The sequence below is a fragment of the Passer domesticus genome, chromosome 15 (genome assembly GCF_036417665.1).
Source record: "Passer domesticus isolate bPasDom1 chromosome 15, bPasDom1.hap1, whole genome shotgun sequence".
NCBI lineage: Eukaryota > Metazoa > Chordata > Aves > Passeriformes > Passeridae > Passer > Passer domesticus.
This window is the reverse complement of record NC_087488.1, coordinates 9,445,090-9,465,411: the sequence shown is the minus strand read 5'-3', so window position 1 is coordinate 9,465,411 and position 20,322 is coordinate 9,445,090. Positions and strand designations below refer to the sequence as shown.

General features: G+C 42.4%; 2 protein-coding genes and 1 long non-coding RNA gene across 3 annotated transcripts; 1 reads left to right on the top strand and 2 right to left on the bottom strand.

Annotated features, from left to right (window-relative positions):
- Positions 1-685: 685 nt before the first annotated feature.
- On the top strand, positions 686-5,287 carry THUMPD1 (THUMP domain containing 1). Its single transcript, XM_064390193.1, has 4 exons — positions 686-945; positions 2,264-2,444; positions 2,767-3,015; positions 3,600-5,287. Exons 1-4 carry the CDS (start codon positions 730-732, stop codon positions 3,926-3,928), a joined length of 975 nt encoding a protein of 324 aa, XP_064246263.1. The 5' UTR covers positions 686-729; the 3' UTR covers positions 3,929-5,287.
- LOC135281384 (uncharacterized) lies at positions 4,702-8,154 on the bottom strand. Its single transcript, XR_010348038.1, has 2 exons — positions 7,675-8,154; positions 4,702-7,192 (listed from the first exon to the last, which is right to left on the bottom strand). It is a non-coding gene; the product is annotated as an uncharacterized LOC135281384 (long non-coding RNA).
- A 129-nt stretch (positions 8,155-8,283) lies between these two features.
- On the bottom strand, positions 8,284-20,254 carry LOC135281230 (acyl-coenzyme A synthetase ACSM4, mitochondrial-like). The gene is made up of 14 exons (XM_064389927.1): positions 19,981-20,254; positions 19,191-19,458; positions 18,527-18,737; positions 17,897-18,104; positions 17,638-17,781; positions 17,243-17,399; positions 16,539-16,618; positions 15,684-15,807; positions 15,087-15,167; positions 14,874-14,975; positions 14,389-14,516; positions 13,609-13,708; positions 12,654-12,773; positions 8,284-11,831 (listed from the first exon to the last, which is right to left on the bottom strand). The coding sequence occupies exons 2-14, from the start codon at positions 19,389-19,391 to the stop codon at positions 11,745-11,747; spliced, it is 1,743 nt and encodes a 580-aa protein (XP_064245997.1). The 5' UTR covers positions 19,392-19,458; positions 19,981-20,254; the 3' UTR covers positions 8,284-11,744.
- Positions 20,255-20,322: the final 68 nt, after the last annotated feature.

Below are 20,322 nucleotides of genomic sequence, written 5' to 3'. Positions count from 1 at the left end.
TCTAGTGCAGTTTGCTTCCAATGGTGGTTGGATTTGGACCAACTGCCTAGGTCAGTTTTCTCTACAGATAACCAGTAAAACCAGTAATAATTCTTACCCCTTTAATTGTCTAAGAGGCTTTAAATTTACAGCAGGGAGAGGCGGCTCTTAGGGAATGGGATGCGCACAGACACCTTCCTTTAGCAACTTCACTACGGGCCATGACTGTTCTGTTAGCACATGTTTGCTGTTCTTCCAAGCCTCCATTTACCTGTATAAAGTTTCTGGTTTAGCTGGTTCCCCCGACACCTTCTGGAGCCGGACAGGCAGCGAAGCGGCCGCAGCATCTCCGGCTCGGGGATGGAGCGGGACCGAGGGCTGCTCGCTCCGCTCCGGCGAGTGTCCGCCTGCTCCTCTCCCCTCAGCTCCGCAATTCCCAACACAGGCTAACTCTGGAACCGGAGCTCGGGAGAAAAGAAAGCATCGAGGGCTACGAGTTTGGCCGCGGCTGAGCGCACCACCAGAGTGCTCGCCACCGCGGCTCCGCGACCCGCGCTCCGGAGCCTCGGTCCCGGCGGGTCGGCCCCCCTGGTTCGGTCCCTGCGGTTCGCTCCTGTGGTTCGCTCCCGGCGGGTCGGCCCCCCTGGTTCGGTCCCCGCGGGTCGGTGCCGCGGCCGCCGCTCCAGGCGCGGCGCTGTGCGGGGCGGGCGCGGCGCTGACGCCATCCGGCGGTGCTGGCGGAGCTGCCCGATGGCCGCGGCCGAGCCGGCGGCGCGCAAGCGGCGGCCCAAGGGGCACTTCGCGGCCGGGGCCGGCCGGGCCAAGCGGCCCCGCGGCGGCGGGCGGCAGCTGGAGGCCGGCATGCGCGGCATCCTCATCACCTGCAACATGAACGAGCGCAAGTGCGTGGGGGAGGCCTACAGCCTGCTCGGCGAGTACGGGGACCTGCTCTACGGGCCCGAGCAGGTGCGTGCGGCGGGGCCGGCGGCGCTCGGGGCGGGGGAGCGGCACCCCGGGGCCCCGGCTACCGCTGTGTGTGTGGAACGAGCCGCGTGTGTGGAAGGAGCCATGTGTGTGCAGCACGCCCCGGAATGCCCCAGTTCTGCGGGCGAAGCGCTCGCAGCCCCGCTGCCGGCCGGATCGAAGGCCCGGGCCGTGCCCTGTGGCGGGCCCAGCGCGGGCTGTGCCTGGGCACTGCTCTGGGTGCCGGGCACTGCTCTGGGTGCTGGGCACTGCCCTCGGTGCTGGGCACTGCTCTGGGTGCTGGGCACTGCTCTCGGCGCTGGGCACTGCTCTGGGTGCTGGGCACTGCTCTGGGTGCTGGGCACTGCTGCTCGGTGCTGGGCACTGCTCTCGGCGCTGGGCACTGCTCTCGGCGCCGGGCACTGCTCTCGGCGCCGGGCACTGCTCTGGGTGCTGGGCACTGCTCTCGGCGCTGGGCACTGCTCTCGGTGCTGGGCATTGCTGCTCAGTGCTTGGCACTGCTGTTGGTGCTGGGCACTGCTCTGGGTGCCGGGCACTGCTCTCGGCGCTGGGCACTGCTCTCGGTGCCGGGCACTGCTCTGGGTGCTGGGCACTGCTCTGGGTGCCGGGCACTGCTCTCGGCCCTGGGCACTGCTCTCGGCGCTGGGCACTGCTCTCGGTGCCGGGCACTGCTGTCGGTGCTGGGCACTGCTGTCGGTGCTGGGCACTGCTCTGGGTGCCGGGCACTGCTCTCGGCGCCGGGCACTGCTCTCGGTGCCGGGCACTGCTCTGGGTGCTGGGCACTGCTCTCGGCGCTGGGCACTGCTCTGGGTGCTGGGCACTGCTCTGGGTGCTGGGCACTGCTGCTCGGTGCTGGGCACTGCTCTCGGTGCTGGGCACTGCTCTCGGCGCCGGGCACTGCTCTCGGTGCTGGGCACTGCTCTCGGCGCTGGGCACTGCTCTCGGTGCTGGGCATTGCTGCTCAGTGCTTGGCACTGCTGTTGGTGCTGGGCACTGCTCTCGGCGCTGGGCACTGCTCTCGGCGCCGGGCATTGCTGCTCGGTGCCGGGCACTGCTGTTGGTGCTGGGCACTGCTGTCGGCGCTGGGCACTGCTCTCGGTGCTGGGCATTGCTGCTCAGTGCTTGGCACTGCTCTCGGTGCTGGGCATTGCTGCTCGGTGCCGGGCACTGCTCTCGGTGCCGGGCACTGCTCTCGGTGCCGGGCACTGCTCTGGGTGCTGGGCACTGCTCTGGGTGCCGGGCACTGCTCTGGGTGCTGGGCACTGCTGTCGGCGCTCCCCAATAAATGGTGCCTCTGAAGTTTTCAGATCACGAGGAGAGGCTGTCTGGAAGCGACAGGGAGGAGGATGAGGATGATGTCGAGGCTGCTCTGAAGAAGGAGGTTGGCCAGATCCGTGCCTCGACGGAGCAGAAGCTGCGGCGGTTCCAGTCGGTGGAGAGTGGTGCCAACAACGTGGTCTTCATCAGAACCCAGGGCATAGGTGGGACTTCTCCTGACACTGAGTAATGCTCTCAAGCTGTTAGTAAAAGGCCACAGTATGGCTTCTAAGTAACACGTGTATGTCAAACAAATACCTTTCCCTTTGGCTGTGAATTTTGTTGTTAGTGAAGAAGCTAAAAGTAGAGGAAACTGCTTTGACAAAACAGTCTTTGATTCTAGTTTTGGTATAGTAAAGCAACTCTTTACATAAAAGGATTTGAGGCTGACAGCGGTGCAGCAAGTTCCCAGCTTATTATTCAGAAGGGAAAGAGGAGAGATAATGCCTTTGATTTTTTGCTCATACTCAACTGTTTTTCTTGCAGAACCTGAGAACCTGGTGCACCATATACTGAAGGACATGCACACCACTAAAAAGAAGAAAACAAGAGTTATTCTGCGCATGCTGCCCATTTCTGGAACTTGCAAAGCTTTTATGGATGATATGAAAAAATACACAGAAACCTTTTTTGAGCCTTGGTTTAAAGCCCCCAACAAGGGTACTTTTCAGATTGTTTACAAAGCTCGTAACAACAGCCATATGAGTAGGGAAGAAGTAATTAAGGAACTGGCAGGTATGTATGGATTTCACACAAAACAGAACAAGATTGCATGCACAACATGGGTCAGACTATTAAAAGATGTCATAATGGACAAACACATTTTTTGCTTAAAATCTCTATGTTGAATTCTAAAAGCTTCTCTAAGACTTAAAAAAAGCTTGGCATCAGTATTCCGTGTTGGTGTTGATAACTTAAGAGACTATGAGCACAAGAGAGAACAATGTTGATTATAATTTGCATTATCAGCTGTATGTGCTTTGAAATGACTGCTATTAGGCTTTCTCTCTGGATGCTGTATTGAAATAATAATGTTACCATTTCTGTCCAGTATTTGACTCCTATAATAACTCCACCTTACTCAGGTATTTTATTGAATGGATAAAAATTAAGAGAGAGGAGGCAGGATCCCCCTCAGTTATAGCAAATTATTTTTGTAATTGCTTACAATGGTGGAGCAGAGCAGGACTCTGAGAATGTACCACCAGTAGGACTGAAGTAACTGCAAAATTATCTCACTGCAATTACTGAGAAACAAGACATGCTTATGCTCTTAAACAGAGTTCCCAGCATCTTTTAAATTGCATCTTCTTTTACAGGAATTGTGGGCAGCCTCAATCCAGAAAACAAGGTTGATCTTAATAATCCACAATACACAATTGTGGTGGAAATAATAAAAACCGTCTGTTGCCTAAGTGTGGTGAGGGACTATGTTCTGTTCAGGAAATACAATCTCCAAGAGGTGGTGAAGAGCAACAAAGAAGATGCACAACAAAACCCATCAAGTGTGACAGAAAAACAGAATTCAGAGGTAGTTAAAGCAGAAGCTGAGGAGCAGGAGAAGAGCTCTAAAGAAGTAAAAGAAGAAAACAAGAATCAAAGTGAAATAGAATCTGAGCCCAAGGGGAATGATGCTCTGATAGTGTAGAAAATGTGATATAAGGGAAAGGTAAATGTAATCGAAACATATAAAAAAAAGTTGCCCTAGAGTTCTGAAAGGGTGTTGGGATGAGGAGAGGGGTTTTGTTTTGAAGTCCTGGTTTTAAATTCCACATGTGTAAGAATTTTAATGCTCATTGCAGGTGGAACTGACATTTCAGCAGATGTAAGGGTGCTCAAGAGTGCATCACCTTCTGGTGAAGCTTGCTGTCCTCCTGCAGCATTGTTCTGCATTTCCTGTGCCTGGCACACAAGCAGGGGTCTGTGCATGTATGTGTAGATGTGACCACCCTGACATGCATGGACTCTCCTTTGCTGTATCTGGAGGCTACAGAAGCCAAAAGGCAGCACAGGCTGCTCTGAGCTGTTACTGTCAGATCTGGAAAAGGGTTGGCTGCAGAGGGTTTTGGGAAGGAAGTGAGCTGCCAGCTGCAGAACTTGGTAACATTTTTCTGTGTGAACAACAGAATGAGGTAAATCTGATAATTTGATGGAGGGATTTATACATATATATACACACAGGTATGCTGTCTTGACTTGAATGGAAAGAACTGTTATATATATAAATACTTGAATATTATGAGGTGATTTAGAGTAAAAGATTGGACTGTTTTAGAACAATAGAAGTACAGTGCAGGCATTGCAGATGGTTTTATCAAAAACTACATGTGTTTACATTAACTGTGTATGCAGCACTTACTGGTTTATAGTAAATGCTGTAATCACTGAATGGAATCCTTTTGAGTAATTTCCTGTAGATAGCATTTTGCTGCTCTTTCCAAAGACTCAATCCTTGAGGGATTTTACAATGTGTTTCACTTTTTTTTTTTTTTTAAGTCTCAAAGTTTGAATTTAAATACTGATTGGAAGCTTCTTATGAAAGAAGCTCTCCATTATACCATACTAGATAAGGGGAATTAAATTTTAATTTTGGTACAGTGTTAGCTTTTTGATATTAATTTTGTTTCAGATTGAAAGTAATGCTAGTGAGTCTTTCTGTTGTCTTACTGTTGCAGTGAACTGTCCCTGTGACTCCTAAATACAGCCAAAACCAGTGCAGCTATAACTTGCTTTCCAACAAGTTTTGAGTATGCCTCCTTTAGAACTTTCTAGCTTTAGTATTTAATTTCTAGCATAAAATCCTGTGTATTGCTAATGGGAAAAGACTTACCTTGAAGAACACAATTTGTTACTTCTCTTGGTTTAATGAAAATTACTTGTTAAAGTCTTTCATAATTTATATTTTCCTCTTCTGTCAAAATTGTTTCAGAAGTTGGAAAATGAAGAGGACTTTTATTTCCCTATCCTGTCTCCATTGCAGCCCATTTATTAAAACTCTGCTTTCTTATGTCCTGTGGTGTTTTGTTTAAATTTTTGAAGATTTTTGTGTGTGGATTAAAACCATCAATGTCTGAGTCACACAAAGGAAAGAACCATCTGACACCAGACACAAAGGCCAACTGTGAATGTTTATTGGTGGCTGATGTTGGTGTTAAGGATATAGTTAGTAATCATGATTCATGACAGCCTGCTTAACTTCTAAGGACAAAACTCAGGGTAATTATTGGAATTTTTAGTTTTCTTTCCTCCTCTCTCTCACTGACCTGTCTACAGGACTTACAGTTTACTTCTGATTTTTCAGTTTGCTCTTACTGAACATTCATTGTTTAGACATTAATTCCCTGGCTTTTCTGCTGTGCACTCACTTGTGGGCTCAGTGGTTCCCTTATGGTCAGATGGTGCTTCAGTGTTTCAAATTCAAACCTTCATGGACAAGCCATATGACATTATTATGATCTCCCTTACATGAAAAGCCAAATAATTGCTGTCACTGTCAGTGCTGAGGAAAGATGCTACAGTGCCCAGCCATCAGCTGGGTGATACATTGATGGTGGAATGTGGTGTACTTAATTTGTCCTGATGCTGACTTGAAGCTCAAGGATCATCCCTTGGTATGAAACCCCTGGCCCTGAGATTCACTCTTCCCCTTGTGCTAGATTAAAATGACTTGCCTTTCTTGAGGGTCACAGCTGTGTAATTAAAATATGAATTTACATGTAATTCAGTTCATTTGTCATTTCAGTAGTGAAGTACAGTAGGGGGGAGTTTTAAGTAACACCAGTAACTCCCACTGATTGGAAACAGGAACCATGCTGCAAAATCCTTCCTGTATTATATTCCTATTCAAAGAGCAGTCAGCCTGTGGTTTTGCCATCTTAAAACAGCTAATCCTGTAAACCTAAGAGGCTTAGTTTTATGGACTACCTGGAAAACAACATGAAATATGAGTAACTGTTCATTGTGGGCATGGTGTTCTTACATTTAAGACTTGGCTCAAACTGTGGCGTGGCATGTACAAAAACGGGTGAAAAACGCTCTGCCAGGACTGCTGTTTGTTGTGCTGTTTGTTGGCTTGGCGTGCAAGCACTGCCCACTCCTGCAGGGTTACGTGTGGCCAGTCTGCCTCCCCAGCCCAGCCGTGTCCCGGGGCTGGCTGGTGGCTGCTGCTGCCCAGGAGCTCCCCCTCCAGAGCCCCAGAGCCTCCTGGCCAGCTCAGCTCTCAGCTGAGGCAGCCGAGGACATGGGCAGCAGGGAAGGCAGGGCAGTTATCCTGCCAGGTAGGTAGGCTGGCAGTGATCTGTCCAGAGGATTCCTAAAGACATTAAATTCATTTTACAGTATCCTTTTTAGCCTTTTATAGTGAAAAGCTGTTCATCATTATCATCAAGCTTAAGGAACATGGAATAATTTGCATAGAATATTTGTCTTTTAGAGAGTAAATATGCCACAATAGAGGTCATTCCTGCCCACTTTTCTGTGTTTTATGGTCTTATATAACAAATTTAGACATCATAAGGCTACTTACTTTATAATTAACTGTTTGGTTATTCCTTAATATTGCTCCTGTATATAAAAAACAGACTAAATTGCCTCTTCTCCTACTCCCTTAGAGGTATCTCATTAATTAATGAGATACAAGGGTGCTCAAACATGAGGAAATTTCCCCTGGCGATAACTAACAGGGTTTAGGTAGAAGGCACTTACTTGAGCAAATGGCTGAAGTTCAGCCACTCAGCCCTGCTGCTTTCAGACACAATCAGCTTTGTTTTCAGAGACTGGCACTTGGATGCAACTGAGTCCACCACAGGAGCAAGAGCATGGATTGTAATAACACACCTGGCCTTGGAAGCCAGTAGTCGATGGCAGATGTCAGGTACTGTCAGTTGTGTTGTCCCTGGCATGATGATAACACCTGAAAGTGCAATAAAATCGGAAATGTTTTAAGTATTTTTCCATTTCAGTCCTGATCACTTCACAGCTTTTCCTGATTTGTTGACTACCAGCACCATGAGAAGGTGGTAAAACAAGTCTCACACATCTGAACTTGAACAGAGATGTGCAGACTTGAAGTACAAAATAGCTCCTTTGCTACAGGCACAGTGAAAGTAGGATGCACAACTTTGAGGCAGAAAACTGGCAGCTTTGAGTCTGTCACAGTTAAGTTCATTTATCCAAGCCACCGAAAGTGAAAGAAAAATGATGAAGGTAATTACATTGATGAAGGCAATTACAATTGTTAAAGACCATTCCAGTCCCTCCTTTGATTGTCAAATGCTCAAACAAGGAAGTCAAATAAGAAATATAATTGTTAAATGAATTAACTTCTGGCATAGTAGGTAATAAACAATCTACAGACCACTAGGAATTACACAATTCACCTTCTTGAATACAAACCATGCTCAACTGCCACCATTCTGAGATTCGAGCTCCATTGATTTTCATCTCGTTTTCCATTTCTGCTCCTAAAGAAATAAAAGTCTCAACAATCCTCAGGTTTCAGTAGTGCAAACTCAGATTCATCAAGATTAATGTAATGGACACAGCATTTTGTGCATTTGTTTTTGTTTTTGACCTCAGACAATAATGAGCTTTGTGGCTGGAAAGCAAAGGAATATCCATTTCAGAGCTTGAGGGTGTGATGGAGGTGAGATCCACCTGCAGAACCCTCCTGGCAGAAGCCTGGGACCTTTGTTTATTAGCCAGCTGATAATAATTAGTTGTCCTGAAAGGTCATGTGAACAGTTTAACTACACAGCACATTTGCTGTTTGTCCAGGTTCCTGCTACCAGCAGATATATTTATGGGTAGTGCATAGTGTGTTTACAGCAGAACCAGGAAAACCTGAGATAAATAGCCTCAGGCTTTGTGTTGTTGTTTTTTTGGGGTTTTTTTGGTTTTTTTTTTATTTTATTTTATTTGGTTTTTTTTTGGTTTTTTTGTGTTTTTTTTTTTTTTTTTTTTTTTTTTTTTTTTTTTTTTTTTGGTTATTTTTTTTGGGGGGGATTGGTGTTTTTTTGTTTTGTTTTGTTTTTCTGGTTCATTGGTGTTTTTATGCTCAATACAACCTTTGCCATAGAGTTCAGCTACTGCTTATATCTTCTGAATCAAGTGCTGTAGCAGCATGGTGTGAAGTGCAAGGGCTGCAGAGAGGTAACAAGAAATGTGAGATGTGACCTAGCAGGGCTGGTCTAAACCTCTGCTGTCCCCATAACCTTGGCACAGCTTGACTGTTATGGAAATATCTCACAGTTTGAACTGTGAGCCCAGGAAGTCCTTGATTATATTTAATCCCCAAACTCTATGTAACCCAGTACTGGCTAGACATGGAAGTCTGATCATCAACAATATTAAAAAACATTCTCACAAAATTATATTTGGCACAGAGTTACATATATTGTGGTTTTCAGTAAAAGCACTGCAGATACAAAAAATAAGGACTAGTCCATTTTCCCTCTTCTGTCACTATTTTCAAAAACCTTTTCTCCCATGTATTTGAAGTTATAGAGAATATATTGCTTTAGAAATATTTCAAAGCAGCAGAACAGCAATGTGTATCTTCCACCCTTATTCAGAAGGCTGTTCTGTTAAGACTGAAGGAAACAGGATGGAATACACAAAATGGAATACACAAAAGTCCAGGATGAGCATGTTCTGGTGAGAAGCTCAGCAGCAAAGAGCACCACTCTGTGTTTCTGTTTCTTCCCCTGAATGTTCCCAGAGATCATCTTTGATAGTTATTGAACAAACCCCAACTTGTCTGGACAGATTAAAAAACAACACAACTTAGCAGTTTCATTACAAACTATTCTCCTTTTCTGTGGCAAGCCTGCAAATTTAAAAGTTTCAGGCTCTTTTTAGGATTTAGCTGGCAGATAGCACATCACTCCCAGTGCCCAACAAAAAAAGTAAGTTCTGTTTTAGAGAAGCAAGGAATATCAGTTGGTTGGCTCAGTAATTCCTCAAGTCAGTAGTGCAGGGCAATCACACAGCCCTGAAACTGAGCACAACCTTGGTAGCACTGAGGGGCTTTGTGTGTTTGCTTGAAACCCTGGGCAGTGTGACAGAGCAAAGGCTCCTGCCCACACATCAAGCAGAAATGGTTTGATTCATCAGTTTGTTTCTTCCTTTTTTTCTGGTCAGGTTTAGGTTATCACTGCAAAACTGCAAGAACACGTTGGAAAGTCTGTCTGACCCCAAGTGCAGCCTGAGCAGGCTGTGCTGCAGCAGAGAGGAAAGCTCCTGCACCAGCCCTTCCCTGCTGGAATGAACAGTTTGTGTCACCACCAGGGCTCAGGGAAAAGTCTAGCCAGGTCTGTTTAAAGCCCAGCAGAGACCAATACCAAAAACCTAGGAACATGTTGCAGGATTATACTTTAAAATTTGCTTTACAATCAATTACTTTCAAAGTTCATAATTAGGTTATATTAAAAAATATTATTTTTTTATATATTTTATTTATTTTATTTTATTATATTTTTATATGGAATATAAAATATTATTTTAAAAATCTGATCACTTCAAAGTGGATTACTTTTCCAAAAAGTACTCACATTTGAAATCTGAATGCCCTTAAATAGAATCAGATGCTGAAATTGTGAGCAAATCACATTTTTCAACCTTTTTTCAATTGCACGTAAAGATCTAATCCAATTTCTTATTATTCTGTACAAAAATGGATTACATTTAAAATACAACATTACATTTAAAATATCCAACATGTTTTCCTTCTGTTCTGTCTGACTGAAGGAGAGAAAAATTAGTCTCTCAGAACAAAGCTGTAATACAGGAAAAGGAAAGGGAAGTTTAAAACCCTGCTACAGCCAGGTTTGAGCACAACCTTATTTTGTTCACTTTTCTTCTGGTAGAATCACATTAAACAAACTACTTGCTCTCATGGGGGATTTAATTTGTTACAGTCACTAGAAGCCTGTGAGATTGTGTTTGAGGATAACTTTATTTTGGATTTGAAGGACTGTCAAGGAACCCATTAACAAATTAGAGCTGCTGAGCTCTGTTGCTCTGCCACAGCTGATGGAAGCTCAGACAGCTTGAGATGGAGAGTTCTGAATTTTTAACACTTGAGTGTGATGCCCAAACATGGGGAATTACCCCTTCTCTGATCTTTCCAGTAACAAATCCTTTTCAAACAGATAAGCTTACATACATTTAATTTATAAATTTTGTTTGTTTTTTATTCTTACAGGATGACTATTCAGACCTAGATCAAGTATTAGCAGAAGAATTGGTTCTATAGCAACAATCTGAAATCCTTTTGAATAACTAAACCTAAACTCATCTAAAGGCTGCTCTGTTTTTTATTAAAGCTTAATTCCAACTTTTGGTACTATGGGAAAGCAGATGAAGTTGTGGATCACTTATAAAATGCTCCTGCTCAATGGACTGGCTAAAATAACTCATGCAGTCACAAAAATCACAATCCAGAAAATCTAAAGGACCAAGTTCCAAACCCATTCTGGAAATGTATTAAGCATTTCAAGACATAAAACTAAATATTAACTTTCTTACTAATGCAAGCATAGCAATTTTATGTGCCAAATGCATACAAAAAACATATATTTATACATACTGTATATATGTATATGTGCAACATTAGGCACATACTGTGAATTTCTACAACTTAATAATTTCTCTATGCATAACGGCATCATTTATTAAAGGATTATTTCTCACATACTGAACATAATCTGAATTCCAATTTCATTTACCTCATAGGGGTTTTTAAAGCAAAAAATGGGATCTTATGTTCATATCTATTTCAGAATACTTCCAGCCTTGCATTGAGAATTCCACTCCTGGCTAGAGCTTGGAAGAGACAAGACACTTTCAAAAGAAAGGATACCTACACACGGTTCTCATCCTACCACCAAAAATGTGGATTTTGAACCTATCCAATAAAACTGCTAATCCCCCAACTGTAACAATACATTTTTAGGACTTTTACTGCCACTATCCAGTGGCACAGAAAAGATGTTCTTTTCCAACTTCTTCATAATGTTGCATTTTTGGAACCCATATAGTGACCATACCAGTCACCATGTCCTCTCCATAAACTTTGGATGTCAGGGTAAACTCTCAGGAAATAGTGAATCAAAATATATATGATGTAAATACCTTTTCAAATGTGGGCACAATACTTTTTTATTGTCTCTCAAGAATAACATTGAATGGAAGCTGGGCTGCAAGAGGGATGGTGAGGAGGTCTCAAAGGGAAAGGCTATTGAAGTTGTCTATTGAAAATTTTATTTTTCACCCAGAATAATACAATTCAGTCAGGTATTGACATTGGAAACTCTGCAAGCAGGCACAAATATTACATCTTGATGTTACCTGTAGTTTTTTGATGCTCAGACACTTAACATAAAGAAATCAGAATGATGGCAGCTATAGTAGGGAAATGCATATAGTGCTAATGGAATGGAAGTTCTGTTAAATTCCAAACAATGCTATATCCGTCCCCACTCTTTGTCTCTTAATTCATTCCTCTTGATCTTCCCAGTGACTGTCTTTGGCAGCTCTTTGACAAATTCCATCTAGATAAAATAAAGAGAGAAAGCAATGCAGCATGTTCTACAGAGCTGGTTTTCCAAGACTCTCCAAGCATATGTGGAAAACTGAGAGGGTTCCCATCAGTAAGAGCTGCTTGCCTCAAATCCAAGCCAAACCACAGAGCACATTGTGCCACTTGTGAAAGCATCTCCGTGGCTGCCCAGATGGCCAAACATCTGCACAGCTGCCTCTCAGCTGACCAAACTGAGTACAGTAACTCACAGCAGAAGGGCAAGTGCCCAAATAGTATCAGAGGTCAGAGATGAATGACAAAAAGAAGAAAGAAAAGGATGTTACAGCCCCAAAGTCTTTAAGGGTTCTTAGTTCTGCGAATTCTGCTCAAGTTGACTAAGGCACTGCAGTAGCTCTTTTCCTGTGGTGCATGGATTACTATGAAACACCAAGTGAATCCTCTTGGGCTTGTGTCTGTTTATTAGTTGTAATGATCAGTAGATAAAAACTTCTTTAGATTCAGTCATATGCTACTTTAAAGGCATGGACAAGTGCTTGTTTGAAGGTCAAACACACAATGGAGAATTATGATTGTGAGTATGACTTAGAACATGGAGATCTAACTGGGATATACAAAACCTAGACAATTTTGAGAAGTTTGAACAAGTAGTTTACACAAATTCATGAAAAACAATCTAAACTAATGTTATTTAGAAAAGATCTTCTGGAGCCAGTGGTCTAGATGAATCTTTACTGCTGTTTCCTTCAAGTGAATCATGAAAATCTAAATGGTAATTCTCCAGAGATTTAAGGAAGAGTGACCTGTTTTAAAGTTTCTCCTCAGAAATATTTACCTTTCTAGGGTATTTATATGGAGCAGTAGTTTTCTTGACATGGTCCTGCAAGTCACGAATTAAGGTCTTCAGGTCAGTGGATGAAAATGTTGGGGATAGAACCACAAATGCTTTCACAACCTGCAAGGTAAAATTAACAAAAGTGATCTGATGCAATCTGTTTTTTAAGGGCTGATGTGCAGTTACCAGTGAGCAGTGCTGCTCAGAGTCACAACAGTCATGAGGAACAGAGAAACCAGCACAGGACAAGAAATGATTGTGCCCAGCTTCTGCATGTGTATGTGCAGAAGGGAAAGTTTAAAGGACAGTTTTTGTGCCCTCATTACAAATAAGAGCCTTTTCCCTTTCTTCTCAGCAGCAGCCGAGAGAAAGGGGCAATACAATGTGTCTCTGTGGAGTTCTCTCTGAAGGTAAGGGACACTTTATTTCTCTCTGAAGTTCACACTGAGGACAGTAATCCTGTGTTATCCTGGCACAGGATTGTGCATTTACCACACCTGCAGCCCATGTCTAATTCTCGGGCAAGTGCAGTAGAACTTTGGCAGCACCAAGGGTCATAAATCACAATTTAAGTGTATAGACAAATACTTAAAAATAAGGGCAAAGTAAACATCACAGTAGTATTCTCCACTGAGAAGATCTTGGGATGAAAAGAAACTCAGAAGAGCCAAGGCATGTAAATGGGAAGGGATTTGCTTGTCAGCCCCACCAGGATTATCCATGATGGAAGTAGATGTGGTGCTTAGGGACATGGTGTATTTCTAGACCTGGCAATGCTGGGTTCATAGCTGGACTCAATGATCTCAGAGGTATTTTCCAACCTAAACAATTCCATGATTCTAAGATGACATTATTGCCTTAGAGCTGTAAGTTTTTCAATAGAGTAGAAATTCCTTGATATCATTATGTATTTGGACAAATGCATTGCTTTCCCCCCTCCATTCAGCATCCTTACCTCTCCTCTGAGGGGGTCTGGGCTGCTGACAACAGCTGTTTCCACCACAGCTGGGTGCTCTATCAGGGCACTCTCTACTTCAAATGGCCCAATGCGATACCTAGGTAGGAAAAATAAAAATTATGTTTGGCTCTTGTTTTTTGTCTGGAAAAAACAGTACCAAAAGTTTTTAAATTTTCATGTTGAATTAAAAAAAAAAGCCAGAACAAATCAATAACCAGCTATAGAAGTTTTAGGCAAAATGGGACAGCTGGCTGGGTTAGAAGTAGGAGCATTGCATGGTGCTCTTTGTGGCAGAGGATTGGTGGGCTGTGGATATTTCTCCATCTGTCCTCTGTCCTTGGGTCTCTTAGGCTGGAGCTCCATATAGCTGGGGTCTGCAGCAGCAGCCTGTGCCACATTATGGAATCACAACATACAATATCAAGTTCTTTCCGTTCAACATGTTAAAAATTGTTTCAAAAGCTCTTTGAATCCAATAGAGGTTCCTTCAATTTTAGTAAAAAAATAAACTAGATAAACATCCCTCCTTTGCCAACTGAAGTCTTCATTCTTTGTTGAAACACACGAGATGTTGCAGGGGAAGAGGATCCCATATCATCACAGAGATGATACTGCAGGTCTGTGAAAAGCCAATAATAACAGCAAGGATTCCAGAATCAATAGGTCAATACATTCCTGCCACAGGATTATGACTCCAGAAGCTCACGTGTAAGAATATACAACACAAAATGTGAGAATATACAATGGCAGGTTTGGAATGGGTGTGTGCAGACTAACCCTGAGGAAATGATGATGTCATCGTCTCTGCCAATAAAATGGAAATATCCCTCTTCATCCATAGTCCCTCTGTCTCCAGTGACATAAAAATCCCCACGTTCACTTTCTGCAGTTTTCTTAGGGTTATCCTTAAAGTGGTTTACAAGCAGTAGTTTAGATTTTGAGCATACATTAGCTATACATTATGTTATAACACACATAACATTAAATGCACTGGAATTTACTTTTTCAGTCAAGGATGTACTGATATTACTATAAGATACAATAAAATAGGTTTTAAATAATTTCTATTCTTTAAGAAAAAAATTGACTTGATTCTAAATTATTTTCTTTCCTTTTCTAACACCCACCAATTCAAGTAAACAAATTACTCTGGTAATAAAGAATAAAATGGTGAAAAATGTCCAGCCTTTAAGACCACTATGCAATTGGAGAGCTTTTGGGGAGACTGGTAGTGGTGGCGAGGAATAAAACAAAGTTCTTACTAAATATTCAGAGAAAAAACCAAGTGGCCTTATAGGTTTGCTTCTGACAGCAATTTCCCCCTGTTGTCCTGGAGGCAGGATATTGGCATTTTTGTCTACGATCTAGAATGGAAAACAGTTATTATTTTAGTCCAATGGAAAAACAAACTCCAAACACAAATCCACCCAAACAAAAAATCCCCCATGACAGAATCTAAAGAGCAGTCAACAAACCTGAACATCATAAAGGGGAGCTGCTTTCCCCATTGATCCAGATTTAATCTTCATTCCTTTAAAACCAGAACAGATTATTCCCTGTAAAAAAAAATCAAAATTAAACCAAAGCTTTTCAAAAGAAAATTGCTACATTCACATTCAATTAATTAAATATAGTTTCTAGACTAATTCTAAAGTAAGGAATTAAGATTCATAGGATCCTATATATCAGTGCTGTATGGTAGGGATCAGCAAAATCATAAAACTCCCTGAAATAATCCTGTTCCATTCTCTGTGAAAAATTAATGTTCTCTGCTAACCAGTCTTCCCTTCGATTCAAACTCTGCCCTCTTGACTGACACTGTTACTTGGAATTAACTTAAGGACATTTGTGGAAATATTACAGCACATTCCCTCCCAAACCCTCATGTTTCTGGCAGGTTCTGTTCTGAGGAGAGCCATGAGAGGGAGTTATTTCAGAGGTTACCAGGGAAGGGAATTACTGAAACATTCTCAGAAATGTGAAGGAAGAAACAGACTGTCTTCTTACAAAACAAACCTTACAGCAAAAAGAAATCCCAGAGATTTAACAGGCTATTGTCCCTACAGATGTACCATTTCGGTCTGGCCATATACTTCCTGGATGTCCACCCCAGTCTGGCTCTTCCACTGCTCCATGACTTCTGGGTTGAGTGGTTCCCCTCCACTCATGCAGTACTTCAGGCTCATGAATTTGTATCTTCACAGGGAGTTAAAAACAAGAAAGGCAATACTTAAATCTAGAGGGAGCACACAAGGGTGAACACCACGGGAGAGCTGTTTACTGGGAGAGTTAGTGCCACAAAATGGGGAAATCAGAGGGGCCCTGATTCTTCTGCTCCTGATACAACAAGGATATCACTCTGTGCTCAACACTCTACATAAGTAGCAGTCAGAGTTAAACATGTGAAAAATAAAATTTTTGCTGAAGTCAGCTGGGATTATAAATAACCAAATACTGATCTGCTGAGCCAGGGCCCTGATTGCTGACCCTCTGCAACAGGCCAAGCGAGAAAGCTCAAGGGGAAAGGAAGGAACAATGACTGGCAGTGAGAACTGGAACAGGGGGTGAGGTACAGCTGCCACAACAAATAATTCCCTCACAGTTATGCTGACGTGCACTTTCTAGGATGAAGTCTTTCCCAAAGTCTGGACAATTAATGTGGTAGACAAAAATTATGACAAAGTATTTAACAGACTCTCAATTTCATACTCCCAAGTAAAGTAGCCTAAGTCTCAAATTTCTGAGGGAAAACATCAAGTTTCTCTGATCAAAAACCTCAGCAAAACTCAAATTTTGCATGATGGTCTTTTCATAAAGGATATTTTAAACCAAATGATTACCCTATTTTGGGTCAAGCAGTTAAATATAGGACATGACTAAGTTCATTTAGGGTAAATTAAACATTACTAAATAATTTTTTTACATACTTGGACAGATCATTTTGCACCAGCATGCGGAACAATGTTGGAGCACCGACCAGGGCATCAATTGGGAATCTGCAGAGAGTCTAGAGGGTTAAACAACAAGAAGAACATGTGAAGCACAGACAAAAACTGCCTTTGGAATGTACAGTAAACAGGTGACACAGACAGGAGAAGTACATTTGCCCCCCATGTAAAAGCACCACAGCCTCTGTTGGGTGAGGAACCCTCCTGCAGTTGGTGCAATATGCAGAGACTGTAGATTTGATTACAAAAGTCCCATGCTAACACATCTACCTGACACCAGGATCCCACAGTTTGGGGCATGACAGAATAGTTCCTCCTCTGTCTACATCACAGGGAGGTGTTCATTTTCATCTTGGCTGATGTGGGCACAGAAACTCTTCATTTCTGCATTAATACCCACTGATACTATTTCCACAGTCACTAGAATGAATGGCAGGCATTTAATGCTGCTTTTGGATGATTTTTGTTCATGTGCTCACCAGCTATGAGCAAAATGTATGAATGGATTTCATGTTTGCTCCCTTCTGTATATATTAAAAATGAAAGTAGGGCTTTACACAACAAATACAAATATCTCAAACACTACTATAAACACAACCTCCATGAAATCTGTGGATGCTGTCAAGAATTGGTTTTGGCATGCTTTCTGCAGATGATTACATTTCCATGAGTTTTTCCCTTACATTTAGGATAACTCCTGAGTCAGTCTGTGGTAGGTTATGTATAAAGACACATGATCCGAAAACCCAAGGATCAAAAAAAGATGCTATTGAAGTTAGTATCCATCCTGTGTCTGCAGTGTTCCATATCATGTTAGAGGGAGTCAAATCCAGCCAGTACCTGATAGGGTAAAAAAAGGATAATAAAATATACCCAGAAAGAGGGTAAAAGATATTAATTGGGAGAAGACACTGGGGTGATCCTAGTCCCTAGCAATTTGATGGGGTTTTTACTCTGATTTCAAAGGGAGAAAGGCTGGGGATGTACACTGGTATTTCTTATTCAGTAATTTTTTTACAATAGCTCTACTATGCAGCTTCAATTACTTTATGTTCAGCCAGGCTTAACTCTTTCATACCTTTCACTTAAAAGGGGTCTGAAACCAAGACTCCCCTGGGAATGTAGAGTCATCTTTGGAGAACCTGTAGTTCCACTGGTAAAGAAGATAATCATTGGGTCTTGAATCCTTGTTTTGATGCAGGAATGGTCAGCAGATTGGTTTCTGTAAAAAGGAGAATGTTATTATAACTTCAATGGGTGTAATTAATATAAATGAGTGCTTGTGGGAACGGGTCTGGTTTGTCCTTGTGACTGCAGTGGCACTCAGTCATACTCACTGGTACAACTCAGTAAAGTTCAGCCATCCCTCCCTGCTGCCTTTGGACACCATTAGCTTGGTTTTCAGGTGCTGGCACTGGGATGCCACCGAGTCCACTGCAGGAGCCAGTTTGTCAGTGGTAATGATGCACGAAGCCTTTGATGCCTGGAGTCGGTACAGTATGTCCTTGGCTGTTAATTGGGATGTTCCTGGGATTATGACAATTCCTGGAAGAGAGATAATGTTGGCATTTTTTCTCTGTCTGATTCTTTTCTAAGAACCTAAGCTATTAAATATTCCCAAACTGATCTCTCATATGGATTTGCTCTGGTGTTTTCCCGCCAAACAGTTAGATTAGATTAGATTAGATTAGATTAGATTAGATTAGATTAGATTATTGCAGGTGCCTGTGCTCTCCTGTCAGGAATGAAATGTGGACCTGCCTGGTGACTTCCATGGCTCTTCCCTGCCTTCTGGCATCTTCTTGCCCACTGCATGAGCTACATTTCCTATGGCCCCTAGTGAAAACCCTTCAGGACTGCCTGGCAGCCAGTCCACTCCCTGGATTATTACACTATTTTTCCTTGATAAACTATATCTGGTCTTGTTCCTCTCAACCAGTTTGCAGTGACCATCTGACCTCACTGACCTGCTCGCATACAAGCCACCTTGACCAGCCACCATTCTGGAATTCGTGGTAGGATCAGGACAAGCCTGTCTCCCTTCTGCAGTCCACATTCTTTAGTCAGTACATTGGCCACTTTCCGAGACAGGAACCCCAGCTCCTCAAAGCTCCACTTCACTTCTTCTCCTTCTCCACTTACCCACCAGAAAGCAGGGTTTGATGGTCTCTTTCCAGCCTACAAAACATAGGAATTTAAACATAAAAGATTTTCTTCTGAAAGACCATGAAATAATAATGCACAGATATCTGTAAATTATGGAAGATCTGAGAATTTGACAGCTGGCATATAAGCTATTTTTTTTCTTGTCCTTAAAGGATCAAGATTTTCTATTCATCAAGTCCTGTTATTCCCAATAGATTCTCCTTTTCTGAACCTGAAATGTTCACCAGCCTAATTGTCTCCAGACCCAAGTCCTAGTCTGGATCTTATTTACTGTAAGCCTTTTACTGTGTATTAATGCTCCTACAAAATAACAATAAATAAAGCAAGAAAGAATGAACTTTTTTATAATTTCCTAATGCAAATTTGGCTTGGCAACTGATTGTTTTTATAAAGAAAAAAACCCAGCTTATTCCAAATAAAATTTAAAATTAAAATATTTCATTGGCACAACAGAAGATCACCTACCTTTTCAATCTCAGACCATTTGTCCAGTACATCACTTGCGAAGTTAAAGTACTTTGGTATTTCCTGTTTGCCCTGTCTGATGGACTCATACTGGGAATATACATCACAGGAAAGCAGCCTGGGATGTCCATGGAAAGCCCTATTAGGAGGTTTCAGAGTCCACAAGAGTTTTAGTTTCTGTAACTTCAACAGCAGCTTCATGGCAGAAGACTATGTGTCTAGATGCTGTACACTATATAAGAAAATTGCAGAATTGTTGCTGTGAATCCTGCAACAACAAACAAAAACCAAACCAACAAAAAAAGAAAAATAATATTGAAATTATCCAAAGACAATCCAGTTATGAATTAATGAGATCTTCATTAAAGTCACTTAGGCTAGTCAGAGCCAGACTGATGATTTTAACATGCTAATTAAATGTTAAGTTTCCTATTCTACTTTCTCATATTTTTAATTTTTAAATTAATCGCCCACAACTCTCCATAGTAAAACACAACATCAGATGTTATTCTTTACATTAAAAGAATGTTCCTGCTTTATACATTCAGTATCTGATTCTCTATTCCTTTTTGTTTTCTGCTTGTTTCCAAACTAGTTCCATCAAGAATCTCACTGCTGTAGCCTCAGCAGCTGCTGACTGATGCACCCATTCACCACACCAATCCCAAGAACCTTCACTTTGTTATGTAGCCCCTGATTTTGATAGAAACTTTTCTACTCATTTTCCTGTCTGCTGTGGACAGGAGAGATCAGGAGCTGCTGGGGGAGATCCTCTTCATTATTCACTCACCTCTCAGGACATGTTTCCCATGTGAGGCACTGTAAGGATCAGCTGTTCCCTGGAGATGTCAAACCTGGAAACTCCTTCATAAAGGTTTTGCAGTGAAACCCTTCTGACGTTATTGCTCACCTCTTCTGAGTAATGAGAGTGTGGCACAAAACAGACCAAGCAGCAGAACTCTTTCTGTGGAGTAACTTTTTTTTCTTGTAATCATTTACACCATTGTTAATTGTGCGTAATTTGCACCTTAACCTAAAGCATTTTGTGTCTTCTTTTGCCTCAACTTTAACCATTTAAGTACATCACAAATTCATCATGATGAAGAGAAGCATTAAAAATAATTTTTTTTTC

What these genes read in the sequence shown, in the direction of transcription:
- THUMPD1 (XM_064390193.1), top strand. Translation starts at nt 730, where the DNA reads ATGGCCGCGGCCGAGCCGGCGGCGCGCAAGCGGCGGCCCAAGGGGCAC. An exon ending in CATCAGAACCCAGGGCATAG is followed by an intron (nt 2,445 to 2,766) that starts GTGGGACTTCTC and finishes TTTTTCTTGCAG; the next exon opens with AACCTGAGAACCTGGTGCAC. An exon ending in AGTAATTAAGGAACTGGCAG is followed by an intron (nt 3,016 to 3,599) that starts GTATGTATGGAT and finishes CTTCTTTTACAG; the next exon opens with GAATTGTGGGCAGCCTCAAT.
- LOC135281230 (XM_064389927.1), bottom strand. Translation starts at nt 19,391, where the DNA reads ATGAAGCTGCTGTTGAAGTTACAGAAACTAAAACTCTTGTGGACTCTG. An exon ending in GACATCATCATTTCCTCAGG is followed by an intron (nt 13,709 to 14,388) that starts GTTAGTCTGCAC and finishes TTTCCTACCTAG; the next exon opens with GTATCGCATTGGGCCATTTG. An exon ending in CAGACCCCCTCAGAGGAGAG is followed by an intron (nt 12,774 to 13,608) that starts GTAAGGATGCTG and finishes TTTACCTTGCAG; the next exon opens with GTTGTGAAAGCATTTGTGGT.